The 17,408-nt window shown below is 37.6% G+C and overlaps 1 protein-coding gene, 1 long non-coding RNA gene and 1 other non-coding gene across 4 annotated transcripts in view; 2 read left to right on the top strand and 1 right to left on the bottom strand.

Moving 5' to 3' along the window:
- Nucleotides 1–17,408, top strand: part of LOC112915346 (uncharacterized) — a 301,012-nt gene that overhangs the window by 47,505 nt on the left and 236,099 nt on the right. The window lies entirely within an intron of this gene.
- EFEMP1 (EGF containing fibulin extracellular matrix protein 1) overlaps nucleotides 1–17,408 on the bottom strand; it is a 60,160-nt gene that overhangs the window by 17,059 nt on the left and 25,693 nt on the right. For both annotated transcript variants that reach the window (XM_072741630.1, XM_072741629.1), the window contains exon 5: nucleotides 4–126. In XM_072741630.1, coding sequence (XP_072597731.1) covers nucleotides 4–126 — 123 coding nt within the window. The remainder of the gene's footprint in view (nucleotides 1–3; nucleotides 127–17,408) is intronic.
- Nucleotides 12,398–12,500, top strand: LOC112915417 (U6 spliceosomal RNA). The gene has a single exon (XR_003234059.2). It is a non-coding gene; the product is annotated as a U6 spliceosomal RNA (small nuclear RNA).

Consider the following 17,408-nt stretch of genomic DNA (forward strand, 5'->3'; position numbering starts at 1 on the left):
TACCTACGCACTGGTCTCCCCGCTTCTGGTACCCCTGGGGGCACTGACAGGCAAAGGAGCCTCGTAAATTGATGCACACTTGGTCGGCTCTACAGTTGTGGGTCCCTGCAGTGCACTCGTCTATGTCTGGTAAAGACAGCCGGCACAAAGTTTGAGTTGGTTGTGCAGATGTTACTATTTCCTCCATTTAAAAAAAACCCGAAGAAGTGTAGCTGACGCATAAATGACATAAGTTTCAGGTGCACAACATAGTGGTTAGACAAGACTATACGTTACGTTATATTCACAGCAAGTCTAGCTACCATCTGTTACCATACAATGATACTATTGCAGTATTATTAACTATATTCCCTATGTTGAATTGCCATCATACTTTTTTAAAAAAAGATTTTATTTATTTATTTAACAGAGAGAGAGAGAGAGCATGAGAGAGAGAGAGTAAGCAGGAGGAGTAGCATAGGGAGAAGCAGGCTCCCCACTGAGCAGGAGCCTGATGTGGGGCTCCATTCCAGGACCCTGAGATCGTGACCTGAGCTGAAGGCAGACACTTAACTGACTGAGCCACAGAGGTGCCCCATCATACTTTTTAAAAAGAAATAAAGTTTTCACTTTATTAAGGCAATACTCTGTAATATTGTATTAGAAATGTTTAAAATGATAAATGATTTCAAACATTTGGAAAATAATTTCATAGATGCCAGTGTGTACGACTCAGATTTAACACATGCTAACATTAGCCATGTTTGCCTTGGCTCACTTTATTTTCAGAAATAAAACATTCGAGACATAATTAAAGCTTTACTGTATTCTTATCTTTTTATCTGCTCACCTACCACTGTCCTGGTGGGTGTGAATCCTTCCCTGAAAGGTTTTTATACTTTAATTATATAGATATGCATCCATATAGATATGCATCCATTAGAATATACAGTGTTGTGTTGCGTGCTTTAAAGCATAAATAAATTGTATAATACTTGCTTTTTCTACACAATATGTTGCATTTGAGATCATTTACATTGACAAGTCTATAAAGAACTGTCCAGTAACCAGGTATAAATCAAACTTTAATACTATGTATTTCTTGTTGCCTTTTAATTAAACTTTAATTGCAGGGGTGCCTGGGTGGCTCAGTTGGTTGAGCATCTGACTCTTGATTTCGGTTCAGGTCATCATCTCAGGGTCATGGAATCTGTGTAAGGCTTCCACGCTCCGTGTGGAGTCTGCTTGAGATTCTCTTGCCCTCTCCCTCTGCCGCTCCCTCCACAGCATGCTCATGCACATGCTCTTTCTCTCCCTCAAATAAATAAATCTTAAAAAAAAAACCCTTTCATTGCAAATTTCAAAATGCAAAGGATTCAACTTGATCATATTTCTCTAGGAGAGATAGATTGGTGTAGTTTAAAATACATATTTTCCCAAAGCATTTCATTTCAGTTTAAAAAAGATATTTTCCCAAAACGATTCTTTAATTTACTAAATGTGCCCAAAGGAATAGTAGATTATAATTTTAGAAAAGTAAAAAATGCTCGTCACAATATAATGAATCTGTTATAATGAGTTTCTTTGGAATGAAAGGTGATATGAATTTATGCATGTGCATTTATATTACGGTGATTTATAAGTGAAATTTAATTTTGCCTTTTCAACATTACCTTCGCATTCAATAACTCTCTCACATTACGAAGTTAAGTAGGTGAGTTAAGAAGATGAAAGGATTATGTGATTTTGGCATTCTTCAACAACGGAAGGGTCTAAGCTTTGTTAAAAAAATATCATCAAACTTGGAATTCCTAGATGACAAATTTTGCATAAAAACTAAGACAGGCTTAGGGAACCTTAGATCATCAATGTGGTAAACCCAGGGTGGTGCTTTGGAACAAACAGTGGGCTAAAATTCAATACAAAAGATGAGCCATCAGTAATTAGAAGGTATTTCTCAATTCCTGCCTTCCTTCAAAGAAGCTCAGAGAGTGGCTTCTGCTGCTTTTCGCTCTATTTTCAGGGAGAACTGCTGTACTCACACTACCAGTGTAAGAATGTGGGAGATTCCTGTGGTAAGAGTTGTCCTCTGATACTGGATTTGAACGATAACAGACATTTTTCCCAAAAGAAAGAGAGAGGGGAGGTGAAAAATACTTTAGGGATGTATGGCCATTTATTGGATAATACCCTATAAAAGCATCTACCTAACATGATTCTTTGAACCTGGTTTTAAAGTTTTGGTGAACTTTTTTTTGTTTTTTATTTTTGTTTTGTAATCCACCGTCATCATCATCATCATTATTTTCAAATCAGTGATTCTAACTCTGTCCTTTGTAAGGTACCATGCAGAGGGGCCACGATCTTTTTTTGAAATTATCTGGTCTTTTTTCTGTCTTTTATTATATTCTCATATGCACTTGATGAAAACATTTCTACTGGGGTTTCTTTCAGAGCTTTATGACTCGCTAATGCAGAAATGACAGCAGAATTCCTATTGTTTTATGTCAAGAGCATCTGCCAGCATTTGCAGTGATAACAGCCCTGAGAGATACCGAAATGTGAGATTCAGATGTGGCAAGTTTCCTCAGTGCATGCTGGCAAAAGATCAAGGACTGGGGCTGTCTGCTGCATTTTCTAAGGGAGGCCTCACCAGTGACTGTGGCTTTTCTTTCTGAGACCTCTCTGCAAACTGCCTCCACCCCATTGCATTCCCTATATCCTACAGTTTCCTTCCTACTTTCTCATTCAGTTCTAAGGCTCTTTGATAAATAAGCCAATATTTCCAGTGGACTTAATATATCAATTAAATAGATTTTAAACATAAAAATTGTGCTAGCTGGACCTACTCCTTCTTAAGAACCAGGTTCATTTACCTTCTGAAAAGGATTATTGAATAAAAATATTCGGTGAGTTAAAATAACTTAATAATTTTAAAAAATCACTGCCTTCACTGTCACTATATTCTTTTCCTTTCTCTATCATCAACAACAACAACAACCAACAAAACCGCAATAGCACTCACTGCACCTAACACCGATGGATGATATTTTTAACACACTTTGTACATACTTGGACTCACTTTAATTTTTGGATGGGAAACTTCCTGAAATTCAATAAAATACAACTTCATGAAATCCCCTTCAAGAAATTATTCCAAAGAAGTTGAGCATGTGCTTTGTCATATACCTGGAGCTGGATCTTCTAGGAAATGAACTGACTACATTTTCATTGAGAGCTTCTCTAAATCAAGTTGAGAATATTTGTCCTCTCCTTTGCTCTTAGCAGTTTATCTAATAACACATAGACAAATAGGGTTTCTTTGTATTATCTTCGATTATACTGTCAATTCATACCATTACTTAAGTGACACAATTTTATTATTTTAAAAGTTGCCCTTTGAGACCCTGTTATTATTTATTCATAGAGCATATGCCATATGAGAAAGTCATGTAAGAATTGTTATGCCTTGTTAAAGTCTTTTACAGTTTATTCTTACAGGATTTTATTTCTAAGTAATCTCTACGCCCAAGATAGGGCTCAAACCCACAACCCAGAGATCAGGAGTCGCTTGTCCCACCAACTGAGCTAGCCAGGCACCTCTGCACTCTTCCTTTCTACTTGTATGCATTTCTGTTTGTCTTAAATATCAGAGAGTTAACGTGATGAGTCACTAAAACATACATCTATGTCAGAGACTTGAAGCAGAATATACATTCCTGTGCTGGTGTACCAGAAGACCTCGTTTTCCCAGGCTTTTCGTTTAGAAAAGGCTTCTGTGGTAGGAATATCCTGAGTGGCAAAAGCACTGCCTTATTCATAAGGAAACGACTCAGGTCAGTCATGATTTCCCTGGTAATCTAGGAAAAAGTACTCCAGGGAGAGGAGTTTTTGTTTTGCTTTTAAACTATAATTTATCCTCAACAGTGAAGCTCACTAGGTTCTTAAGCAATCAGTTAACACCTTCCCTGGGCCCTGGGCCCAAGCACATTGAGGATGGGGTCTACATCTCACTTTTTTTCTGTATTCCTAATGCCTAGCAGAGTGCATGAAACAGTGGGTTTTCAATAAATGTTTGTTCGATAAATGGATGAGTGAATGATAATCGTGTGCTGGGAACTGATGCCTAGAGTTTGAGGGAAGTAGGATCAGTGTTTTGTCTTATGGAACTAATCATTTACAAGAAAGAGTAACAGGAAATATGTGAGAAACAGTAAAACCAGCACGATGTCAGCACATGGAAACTGTAGGAAAGCAATGGTGTTGAGAGGTGCAGAAACTAGGAGGCATAAGGCAGCAGCAGAGGTGGGTGGCTGTGGAAGGTGTGCCAGGCCAGGGGAGTTTTGAGCTGCATTTTGAAGAAGGTGAGGAGGCTCTTTCTAGGCAGGAGGCAGGCTGCATTAGAAAACATCCAATAAAACCAATGTGGTCTGCAGGACAGCTGGAGTCAGCATGGCTGGAGGGGCTGTGTGTGAGGAGCCTGCTGCAGTGCCTGCTTGAAGGTGCTCATAAAGTGGTAGCTCAAGTCATAAGCAGGGCCTTAAAGGTGGGATTGGAATTTGAATTGGACACCACGGGGAGCAGCTCTGAACTATGCAGACACAGCCTAATGTAAACATAGCCAAAGAACAAAATAATAGAGTGTGCTTCCTAAAATATCACAACACGTAAATCAACTCACATTTCATCATTCTAATGCATTAAGAATAGCTAAGGGCAGTATTTGGTGATTCCCTCATTTTTCAAAAATGTGCCCACACTCTCCCTCCTAGTGATTTATACTGTTGTAGGTCCCTTTCTTGCTGACTTTGGCACCATCATTGCTTCAAATAATGCAGTCTGATCTTTGCTCAGCTCTCACTCCTAGCCTCTTTATCACGCTGACCCGCAGTCTATGGAACCACATATTTGGTTTCCTCTCAAAAGTTAATGGAGGTGACTGTGTCCACATCTCTGTGGTGTCCATTAAGTCCCTGCTTAGGCCCTCATTCTCTATGTTTTTGGCTCCTTCCCGTCATTCTGACTCATATTTCCCAAACCCCTGACTCATGCTGCTTTCTCTCTCTTATGCAACATTTTAATCTCTGCAATGTTCTTTTCATAATTTGATAACTTACCACGACATGGACATTCAGTGTGTTTTCATGGGCAAACATTTTCTGTACCTTAAATGCTTTAGATTACCATTTAGACTTCGCTGCTTTAGGTTTAAGGAATAGTTCAGAACTACTTTGGAATAAGCCACCACTGACCAGGGAGGAGAACACCGTGAATAGAAGGAAGGGACTGAAATGATTTTGCATCCATCACTGCCCAGGTGATCTAGGACCACAACATCAATTCTTTTCCCTCTGTTTCTCTGTCTGTAAAATAGACTGTTCATCCTTAATGACACAAAGATTTTTTTTTAAAGTTCAGAATCTTCAAAATATATCTTTTTGTCTCTAGACTGTAAATCCTCAGAGTAAAATATCCACATCTTTACTAGGTCTGTGGGGAGCACTGTGCATGCTTTGTGAATATTACTTGGTGCTGTCCTTTGAGGTCCTGTGGTTAAAGCAAAGGCAGTGGTTAAATTCAAGTCGCTGCTATTTCTTCATCTGTGTGGATTTACATTCTTATATCTTCTGCAACCATACTAATTTAATCTCATAAATGGAGTAAAGTAGAAAAAAAGAGGTCAAGGATTCATGTTTGCTGTGAGAAGGAGCTACTTTATTCCTAGCCACTTTCCTTCCCTCCTCCCACCTATCTACCCTCCTTCTTTCCTTTCTTTCTTCCTTTTCTTAACAACTTAGATAGATACCCATCTGTTCAGAATAATTGGTCCTAATCCTTTCTCATGACAGGATGGTAAATTAGTTCTCAGCACCTTTTCTATTTACTCTATAAAACTTTTCAAATAAAAAGGGCTCATTGGGTAAGTATCTTATTGTTATTTTGGGTCTTCATCTTATTTTTCAGTACAATCCTGGAAAGTGGGAGCTATCTCAACAAGTGCTGAGAGCATTGCTGTTTTACTATTGCTTCATCCATTCATGGCTCCTATTAATGATAATCTGAGTATTCAAGACATTAAATTATGTTGCTTAAATTTTGATTAAGAAAGAGCTGTGTGATATTTTATATAACCATACACAAATTTGTTAAAATTCTAAAATTAACTGGTGTAAAAATAGGTAAATGCTTAGCAATATTTTAACATCTATTATTTGGTTAGAAAACTAGATCAGTGAGCCTCTGATTTCATCCTGATAACAGCTCAGTGGAATAAGTGGTCACATCATGCACAATTTGTGGATGAGGCAGGAGGATGTCACTGAAGTGTAGATTTGTGAGGTAACCTGCCTAAGGTCACCCAGAGTAGAAATTCAAACCCCAGATTTCCATTTTTGTCCCTGCAATTTTGGTCTCCAGAAAGACTTATTTCCTAAGAACTCTGGATAGCAGGCCTTTAATTATAGTTTTATATGTATATGTATATATATTTAATTTTTCTTAGAAGTAAAAAGAGGGTCGTTCATCTGTAGTGCCTAGATTCCTCCCTTGTGTCTTTCTTCTACATTAGAATAACATTCATAGCTCTCCAAGTCTTCTGTTTCCCTCCCCAGTCCTTAGCCAATTATCAACAATTTTTGTCAAAGACTTTCTATTTCCCTTGCTGCTTCTTTCATAGTACTGGAATCAGATTTATCTGGGCTAAATGCCCAGTTCTAGTTAGCTTTTCACCCTTCTGAAATTATCAGCTAGAATTCGCCCAAGCTAAGCAGTTCTCGTGGAGAAAATAAATACTGATATTAAGTAACAAAAGAGAACTGTCTTCATCTATGGCCAGCAGTAGATTTATAGTTCTAGATTCTTATCTGTTCTGGCAAAACAGATTGTTAATAATTTGGTGTGCTTTAAATGATAAACAAAAATATCACCAAAATCAACAAATATCAGCCTCACTGATAGTTCATTTCTTTGTTTTATAAAGTGGTGAATCAAGTGTTCTGGAAGTCCTTGTCATTGCACTGTGTTCTATCAGAACCTTGAAATATGCTGTTCTCATATGGAAAAATTATGCTACATGTACGGAGTTGCTTTTCCAGCAATGATGACTGATTTGCACTGCAAACTGACCTTTTCTCACCCAGTCTCCTCTGTGGCTAGTGGGGTTCATCTGCAAGACGATGGGATGAGGTTAGACATGCAGTTCATGAACATGGGGAGAAAACCAAGTGGCACACATGACCAGTTCAATTTGTGACTCATCTGTACTACACACAGACCAAATGAACCAACTGCTCATAGGCTAAAACAGAACAAGCAAGGGAACAAAGGCCTTACTTATTCTTCAGCTCTTTTTGCAACTGGCAAAGTGAAGCTTATTGTTTTCAGAATATTAAGGAAAAACATTTTCTACTGATAAATGATTGCTAATCATCAGGAGTGTTCTCTGGCATCTCTTGAGTATGTCATTCCCAGCTAAACTTCCTTTTTTTGCTTCTTAAACTTAATTATCCATTAAAAACATGTTTGGGAAAAGATGACTCTGGTATTTGGAGTGATATTACAACTAGTCATCAATCCACAACCTTGTGGAGGTAAAAAAACTGTATTTTGTCATAAGTAGCACCATTAATCTTTGCTTTAGAGTGGCTCAATACCAGGAATTAAAGATGGTCTGTGTGAAAGTTCAAGCCCAGTCTATACAAGCTGGAGACCAGCTTCAAACTGGATGGCTTTCAGAGGAATTATGATCCCATCTGATTATGGGATGCCTCTGAACTGACATTTTAATAACTGTAGTTTCCTGGTGCCCTACCTCTTTACCTCGATCCTCTCGATCACCTTCCATCCCTAGCTCTAGATCAAATCCCCGGAGTGCAATGAACTGAATGGAGACTACATTCAGCTGAGTCCACCAGGCCTTGCCTAAGCACTGTGACTTGATTCCTGGCCCCCTCCGTGAGCCTTGCAGCCAGATTAGTCAGTCTCCCTAGCCCAAAGCACACACATTCTTGGCTTACTCCTTCAGGCCAATCATCGCTTGAGGTCGCACAAGCCCCTGGCTATGGCAATGCCAATTATAACAAGCATGGCTTGGTGACCTCCTAATTGTATGAAACCAATTACATTAAACTTGTTGTTCATTCAACAATAAACAGCTTTTGTGCCCACTAAATTGGGGCATACTACTAAATTTGCTGAGTGTAATTTGGCAATACTTCTCCAAATCATTAACTGCTTAAGGCTTTTTAAATAAAGCGTATCTTTGTGCTTCTTGCCTTCAGAGCATGTTACTTTCTTGTGTATATTTTCCTACCCATTTCATTACATCTTACTTATGATGTTTCTGCACAATGTTTCCCCATATGCCTCAGGGCCCTTATGTTTTTCTGAATTCCAAATGAAGCAGAGAGGTAGGATGAAGGAGGGGTGGAACTCACCAAATTTGCACTAAATTCCTTTCTCTTTTTGATTCAAAATTCCAGCACAATGAAAAGCAATGAAAGGATAAATATGTGAGTAAATCTAAATGAATACTGACTGTATAAAACAATAATAGGAAGGTCTTTGGGGATTTATAACATATTTGGGATTTATAACATATTTGGGATTTATAAAATATTTATAATTAAAATACACGAGAATAATAAGTTGGAAGGAGGGTAAATAGAGTTTGAAGATCCTTGCATTGTCAGGGAAGAGGTAAAACTACTAATTTATTTTAGACTTTGATAAATCAAATATGCATATTAAAATACCCCTACGGGAAAGCTAAAGGAATAGTAAAAGCATCTAATACAGGGGAGAAATGGAATAATACAAAATGGTCCATTATTTTAGAGAGAAGGCAAGAGAGGAAAGAAAAGGAAACTAAAATGTGCAGAACAAATAGAAGGCAAATAGTAAAAGGGTAGTTTAAACCTAATCATAGCAATAGTTGCATTAATGTAAGCAGACTGAAAGATCTTACTAAAAACCGAAATTCTCAGGTTGATTATAAAAACAAAACCTAAATATGCTGTTTCAAGAGAAACAATTTAAATATAAGGATGAAAAGAAAAGATAGGTTGAAGGAAAAAAGATGAAAAATGTACTATGCCAGCACTTATTAAAAGAAAGTTGGCTTTGCAATATTAGTATCAGACAAAGTTGACTTTAAGGGAAAAAAACATTACTAAAGAATAAAAAATACTATGTAACAAAAGTTTTGGTTTATCAGGAAAATGCAGAAATTCAGAATTTAACTGCATTTAATCACACAGCCTCCATATAGATAGACAAAGCACAAATAGGTAAAACTAGAGGGAGGATGAATACACACAATTACACTAAGAGATTTTAACATACTTCTCTTAGTAACTAAATGAACAAACATACATTTTCAGAAATGAATAGAAAATATGAATAACAGATGACAAACTTTGACCTACTTGATATAATATAGAACACGGGACAGAATACATATCCTATTCAAGCATTGCGAGAATGTTAAAAGAAAAGGGTTATATGCTGGCCTTAAGGAAAGTCTAAATACATGTCAAAAATTACAATATATGGATTTTTGTTCCCTCACTACAATGCAAATGTGATGGAAAAGACAGCAATTACCACAATGAAACTAGAAAAATCCCCCTTTTTTTGGGAAAAGAAGATGTACACTTCCAAACAACTCATGGGTTAAAGAAGATAAAACTGAAATTTGAGACTACATCAAACTGAATGAAAATGAAAATATCACATATGAAACCTTTTTGGGGAAAAAAGGGCCAGCCCTTCAGAAGGTTGATAATCCCTCCTTCTCTCTTTACATTTCCTTCTCTTTGCCCCCACTCTATTCAATTTAAGAGAGAAGAAAATACAAATAAGATTTGTATCTGAGATAGTCTGTTATGAAAGTGAACTTTAGGGTTTTGAAGGGCCACTTAGAGAAGAAGGAAAAAGTCTTGACCGTATCTTTCCAAGGGCAGAACTAGAATAAAAGGGTAGAAATTTAAGGAAGGCAGATTTTAGTTCAGTCTGAGAGAGGAACATGGTTACTAGACACTTTAATATATTAGGAAGTAGTGAGGTTCCTATTATCAGAAATATGCAAGTGGTGCAATGTGGATCTCCATAGTGGGTGGGGATTTGACCAGTTATCTGTGTTTAAAAATGGTGTTAAGGCACTGCATACAAACACGGCAAAATGTTAACGATTTTAGAATCTGGATGGTGGGTGTTCCATATTCATTGCACTGTGCACTCTACTCTGAGTTTGAAAATGTTAAAGAACTGAAAAACTGGGCCCTTGGGTGGCTCAGTTGGTTAAGGGTCTGACTCTTGGTTTTGGCCCAGGTCACCATCTCAGGGTCTTAAGATCAAGCCCCAAGTTGTGCTCAGCCCAGAGTCACCTTGTCCCTCTCCCTCTGCACCTCCACTAGCTCTCTCTCTCTCTCTCTCTCTCTCTGTTGAATAACTAAAATCTTTAAAAAATTGAAAAATAGAAGCCACATCGACCTGAATATAGAAAGTTGTAAGGATTCAACTTACAATTTGCATTGTCAGGTTGTATTGAACCTGACAATTATTGAACCTGACAACATTGAATGAATATCTGTGCCTTCTCTCATTTGACACAGGACATACATACATATATCTTTGTAGAGTTGCCATGTTGACATTGATGCTTTCATAATTTATCCTCTAATATCTGAAAACCTTGCTCTATGATAAAGTATTGCCAGGAAATATCTCATCTTAAACAGTTATTTATTTTATCCCTCTTCCTTGAGCAATGTGGTAGTTAAAACCCAGACTTATTATTCCTTGTCCTGTATGAATGTTTTTTCAGGAAGGTAGGCTCTACAGCTTTCTAAGGCATAAGATTATTCAGTGACTAAAATGTTAAATTTGAACAACTATCGGCTTATGTCCAAATGCTTCATATACTATTAAACTTTTTTTTTCTGTAACCATCTGCATTCTGTGAACCTTCTTTTTCTGTTTTTTTTTTTTACATTTTTAAAAAATTTAAATTCAATTTGCCAACATATAGTATAACACCCAGTGCTCATCCCATCCAGTGCCATCCTCAGTGCCCATCACCCAGTTATCCCATTCCCCCCACCCCCCTCCCCTTCTGCAACCCTTTGTTTCCCAGAGTTACCAACTTCTTTTTTTTTTTCCAACTTCTTTTTTTATTTTAATTTATGTCTCTTTAGGTTTCTGTAACCCTTGGGATTTGGCATTTACAGAAACACCATTATTTCAATTGTCCTCAAAGGACTAAACTTACAAATCAGGAGTGGAAATTATCCTTAACAATTAGAGTATTGCCTTAGAATCACAAAAAAATCCCTGCTTTCCTCTTTAAGAAAGAGGGCTTTGACTGCAAATTTATTTGCTACTTCAATCTGTTAAGCATTTTTATAAGCTGTATCTTCTCATTCTTTACATTTCTGATGCCTGTATTGAAGGATTTTGGAAGTGTCAAATGTGATGTGGTTTGGAAATGTCAAGTCTTTATGTGGACTCATATGAATATGTATCTACATTTATGAACCTTAGGGGTGTAGGTAATTAGAATATTCTTAAAATAGTTGTGTAAAAATCAATGATAGTCCATATTTTAGCAATTTCCTCCTCAGTTTCACTCTCAGTTCTTAAAACATTTTTTCTAGAGTTATACAATCTCAATTTATTTATTTTTTAAAAAAGATTTATACATTTATTCATGAGAGACAGAGAGACTTTTTCTAGAGTTATACAATCTCAATTAATTAATTAATTAATTAAAGATTTATTCATTTATTCATGAGAGACAGAGAGAGAGAGAGACAGAGAAGCAGGCTCCACGCAGGGAGCCCGATGCGGGATTTGATCCTGGGACTCCAGGACCACGCCCCGGGCCGAAGGCAGGGGCTAAACCACTGAGCCACCCAGGGATCCCTACAATCTCAATTTAACTACAAGGTTTAAGACAGGGAAATTCAGAATGCTGGCTTACTTAATAGTGGGGTAGCTGACATATACCATTAAACTAAGTGAGATTTGACTTTTTGGTTTTGTTTCAAATTGATACTATAGTTGTCACTTTTTCCCAAGTTATTCATGAATTATCATGCATGTTTGAATTTAACTTGCTTATAACTTGTGCTGACATATATAGGCTATGGGATAACCTCCTGTCTATGTGAAGGCACTTTCAGTGCTGTGAAGTAATAGCATTCAAATAACTCCCATGAGTTCAAGGTACCTAAAGGCAATTGAGAACTAAAGAAAATATTGTTCAATAAAACTATTGTGCCTATGAGTGTTTCAATCCTACAGATTTCTCAGGCTAGCATATATAAAATAGTCTTTGGACTTTTAAATGAATTTGGGGCATTTTACCTTACATTTCCATCAGAGACAAAATTATGTTTGGGCTATATATTCTCTGTGTTTGCTTCAGCAGCAGATATACTGAAATTAGAATGATACAGAGAAGATTAGCAGGGCCCCTGTGCAAGGATGACTGGTAAATTTGTGGACTTAATGTCCTTTGAGATCTCTTTCAGTTTTTTTTTAAAGATTTTATTTATTTATTCATGAGAAACACAGAGAGAGAGGCAAAGACATAGGCAGAGGGAGAAGAAAGCTCCTTGCAAGGAGTGTGATGCGGCACTTGATCCCAGGACCCTGGGATCGTGACCTGAGAAGGCAGATGCTCAACCACTGAGCGACCCAGGCATCCCAAAATCTCTTTCAGTTTCAAAAATCTGAAATTAAGGTTCATTTTACTGAATTCCTGGATTCTGTTGTAAAAAATATTCATTTTCCAGCTCTTACCTCTTTTGCCTTCTCTACCTTAAAATATTGGATCCTGGGAAACCTGAACAAATATGCTCTTGTTTTTTTGGGGACCATGATCATAGGTCTCTATTTCTCCCCCACCCTCCTTTTTTTCATGTTTCAGCAGTGGCTTCTGATCTGTAGAATCAAAGGAGGGTCTAAAAATGGGCTCATCTTTCAGGATTAAATGGCTCTGTTAGCAGAGTGAGATGATTAGAAAGTTCTCTTAAATGTTTAAATGCACTACTGTGTACCTGTAAAGTTACATACTTTCAGGAATTTAGACTTGCTTAATGTCTATTTGGCAGCATGAACTCTGAAAAAAATCTCATGGGGAAACACGCCCAATACATGGTTTCTCTGTCTATAGAGTACAAAGGGAGATGGACCTGTTCCAGTCATACAGTTGATATGTTAAAGGTAGATGCTAAGCTAAGTCAGTTTTTAAGGGAATTTCTTGGCATGCATAAACACAGAAGAAAAAAAAGACTATGTTCTTAGATCTGTATAGATATAGATATATATAGATCTAAGAACATATACATATATATATATATTTAAAATTTTTATTTATTTATGATAGTCACAGAGAGAGAGAGAGAGAGAGGCAGAGACAGGCAGAGGGAGAAGCAGGCTCCATGCACCGGAGCCCGACGTGGGATTCGATCCCGGGTCTCCAGGATCGCACCCTGGGCCAAAGGCACGCGCTAAACCACTGCACCACCCAGGGATCCCTATATATATTTTTTTAATTGGTTACTGCATGGAACACATCCGTAGAGTCTATCATATTCCAAGTTTTCATTTTAGAAGAAAATGGAAAAATTGAGCAATTCATATTGTTAATTTTAAAATTAGCCTGGAATTATTTTTCCCTAGAAATGTAATAATTTGTTTATGGAAACCTTTAAATGAAAATCTTTGGCTTCAGGCATGTATGTGGTTAATGTGGATGACTGTGAGGCTGCCAGATAGGTAGGACCCATCAACTAAGGATCTCTTTCAGGGCTTTCACAATGACAACAATCATACTATTTTCTTACTTCATAAGATTTTTTAATTCTAAATTATTTTATTCGAGATCGTTTCTTTAGTTGCTTGTGCTAGCTTTTTTAAAACCTTATTACTCCAAGAATTTATTATTCCAAGAATGAGAGTTTATGGGAGGACTTGTTGATCTTTTTAGAAAGTCTGAGAACCAGAGAATAAATTTTTTTTCTTACGTAACTTGAGACAGAATGATATGAAATATGACTGAGACAGAAGAGTGGGTAAGATCACAGGTTTTAGCATAAAATAAGTCTCAGTTTGAATCCAAGAAACACCACATTTTAGGTGTGTGTTCAGGTCAAGTTATTTAATTTTTCCAAGTTTCAATGACAAAATCTGTCAAGTAGGGATAATACCTATTTCATACTGTTATTGTGAGTACTAATTGAAATAACACACACCTCAAATGGTATCTGGTTGACACTAAGTGCTCAATAAATTGTACTTAACATTGTGACATGGCTATGAGTTGGTGTAAATCAGGTTGGTACTACTATTGTCTACAGACTGAAGGAAGCAAAAAACTGCAGAAAGTCAGGGCTTTTAATATATTTTGCTATGCACTTGTATATAATTACACATCCTATCTTTGCTTCCTTATTCAGTGTCATATTTTGAATGTGGTCGGTTATGACTGAAATCCAATCGGGAAGATCATCACAGCCTTGAATGACTTCCCTTCCTTTGGCATATTCCAGATGAACAGATAGGAGAATAGGCAAAACCAGCCTTTCTTTCTTAAAGCTATTTCTCATTAGGGAAATTGCAAACATTCAAACAAGAGAGATACAAAAGCAAAGAAATACCTAGCAACTTTTGCATTTCACAGTATTTTGTGATATGAAAGGACAGTTAATGGCTATAGGACCCCCTTCACAGCAATGGAGGGTTAAGGTTTATAAAGACTACTTAGCAAACATAGCTTTAATTGGAGCTCTAGGGATGCCTAGGTGGCTCAGCGGTTGAGTGTCTGTTCGGCCCAGGGTCCAAATGAGTCCCACATTGGCGGGCTACAGCAAGGAGCTGGTTTCTCCTCCTTCTGCCTGTTTCTCTCCTTCTGTGTCTTTCATGAATAAATCAATAAAATCTTTAAAAAAAATAACTGGAGCTCTAATTAGAACCTATATGTAACTCTGAGAAAGAACTTCTGTGAACAAGTTCCAACTATGAAAAATCTATGAAAATATAAATTTTCAGCAGCAATTTTTATTATATTGGCCATGTCAAGGACATTGGGGTCATCATCTTTCAAGGCAGGGATGAAGTTATAAATCAGACCTAAAGAACAGATGGGGAATATTTTCAAATGTAGTGGAAACAACCGCATGTAAAAAGTCAGCACAAGTATTTCTGGTTGTTTATTCATAAGGACAAGACTCTAAAGTGAAAACATCGATGTCTGACTTTTCAAATTAGCAGGATTCTCTACAAAACATAACAGTGATCTACATAATCATTTGTGGTTGATGAAGCATCTGATCAATCATATCATACAGGAGAGTCTGATGTGGAGCCAATTTTTGTTTTGTAATGCTATGCTAGTGATATGGCAAAACCATGGCATATTAGAAAATATTCTTTAGAAATACTAATTTGGTTTTCTCCAAAAGCTAAATGACCTATAGCTTTCATTACAGCTATAGGCAAATTATGTACGTGGATATGACAAACTCTTATTTCCAGATTAAGGCTTTGACAGATAAAATTAAGAAAAAAATAAAAGAATTTAAAGCATGAGGTAAAAGAATATGCTGATGGTGACAGTGTGACAATCCAGCAGACGGCTAGGCTGACTTCCTTCTGTCATCTTCTTACTTATTCTTTCTCTATCCTGCATTTCTGACTCCTTCCTCTTTAAATACTCAATTTTGCATTTGCCCTTCCTCAGTTTCATCCTGATTAGGCAGACCGTTCTTCTAACCTGAGAGCTCCGACTGCTGCCACATCTGAGGTAGTGTTAGGACATCTCCCGCTGGTTGTAGGTCTTGGGCACTGCTGCTTCAGCAATGGTTGGTGAGTGCTCTGGCCCAGTGCTGTGACTCTCCAGCGCACCCTTTGGGAGCTCAGCAGGGTGCCCTTGCCATCTTTATCTCCTCAGTGCAGGTAGGCTGCTGTCCAGGCCCCCCGAACTCCCTACACCTGCAGCTAGTCTCATCACTACTTACCTACATGTTGACAAAATGCAGAAGGTCTTATAAGATTATTTTGAGCCTCACTGCAGCATATTAGGTGGTTTTAATATAAAAACTAGCCTTTTCCTTAGATTCCAATTTGCCAATGTACTTTTTTTTTTTTTTTTTTAAGATTTCATATACGTCTTTGAGAGAGAGAGGGAGAGAGTGCATTTGGGCAAAGGGGCAGGGGCAAAGAGGCAAATTCCTCTCTGAGCATAGAGCCTGATGCGATTCCACCCCCCTCCACACCCCCACACCCCATGATCATGACCTGAGCGGAAACAAGAGTCAGTCGCTCAGCAGACTGTACCACCCAGGTGCTCCTTATCAATGCATTCCTGTATGATCCTCTGCATCGGCCAGGCTACATATTGCCATGTGTAAGACACATGTTGCTACCTCTAACTTTGTCCATGAGCCTCTCCCTAACCCCTCTACTTTAACAGGACAGGTTCCTTTTCAAGATTCAGCTCACACCTACCTTCTTTATGCTTCTTTTCCTAAGTTCCTTTGGTCAGTGTAAGATCACTACAGAAAGCAGCTTATCCAGCTGACTTTGGGACAGATGTAATCTTGTTAAGAAAGCAGTAGCAGCAAGTTTGCTATCTCTAGAAAGTCAATTGCTTTTGAGAGGTCTTGAATAACTCCTCCTATCTTCCTCCTAAGTAGAGCCATCTTAAGGGTAAAGGTGTGCCCCTGGCACTTTATCTGATTCAGGGTCTGAAACAAGTTTTGATCCAACTACTGATTTCTGGCATTCTTCATTAGGAAACCATCTTCTGGATTACCCTATATACACATCAGTGGCCTATATAAATTTTATGGCCCTAATGTGTTGAAGGTACCAACTGAGCTCTCTATTGGATTTGATGCATAAATTCTGGCACCATTATATTACAACATTGCAAAACATAATAAATAATACTCAATGCTTCCATAGTATTTATACAATTGTTATTACATTTTTTTTTACAAGACTAAGGGATGCCGTGCCAAGTAAGGTGAATGTACAGAACTTCTCATAGCTTCTGCAAAGGCCGAGTTAAATTTTACTTTCAAATTAGTCTTCCAATAAGTTTTAGTATAAACTTTAAGATGGAACAAACCCCAAGCAGTAAAAATCCTTTAAGAGTTACAGTTATATTCTAGGTGGATAAAATCATAATGGCCTAGAACAATGCACTGAATGCCAAGTGGATTTTTAATGCTGAGGTTTTTTGTTTATTTTATTTTTATTTTATTTTATTTTATTTATTCATGAGAGACACACAGAGAGAGAGAAGCAGAGACACAGGCAGAGGGAGAAGCAGGCTCCGTGCAGGGAGCCTGATGTAGGACTCGATCCCAGGACTCCAGGATCATGCCCTTGGCTGAAGGTGGCGCTAAACCGCTGAGTCA

Source organism: Vulpes vulpes, chromosome 16, assembly GCF_048418805.1.
Source record: "Vulpes vulpes isolate BD-2025 chromosome 16, VulVul3, whole genome shotgun sequence".
NCBI classification, from domain to species: domain Eukaryota; kingdom Metazoa; phylum Chordata; class Mammalia; order Carnivora; family Canidae; genus Vulpes; species Vulpes vulpes.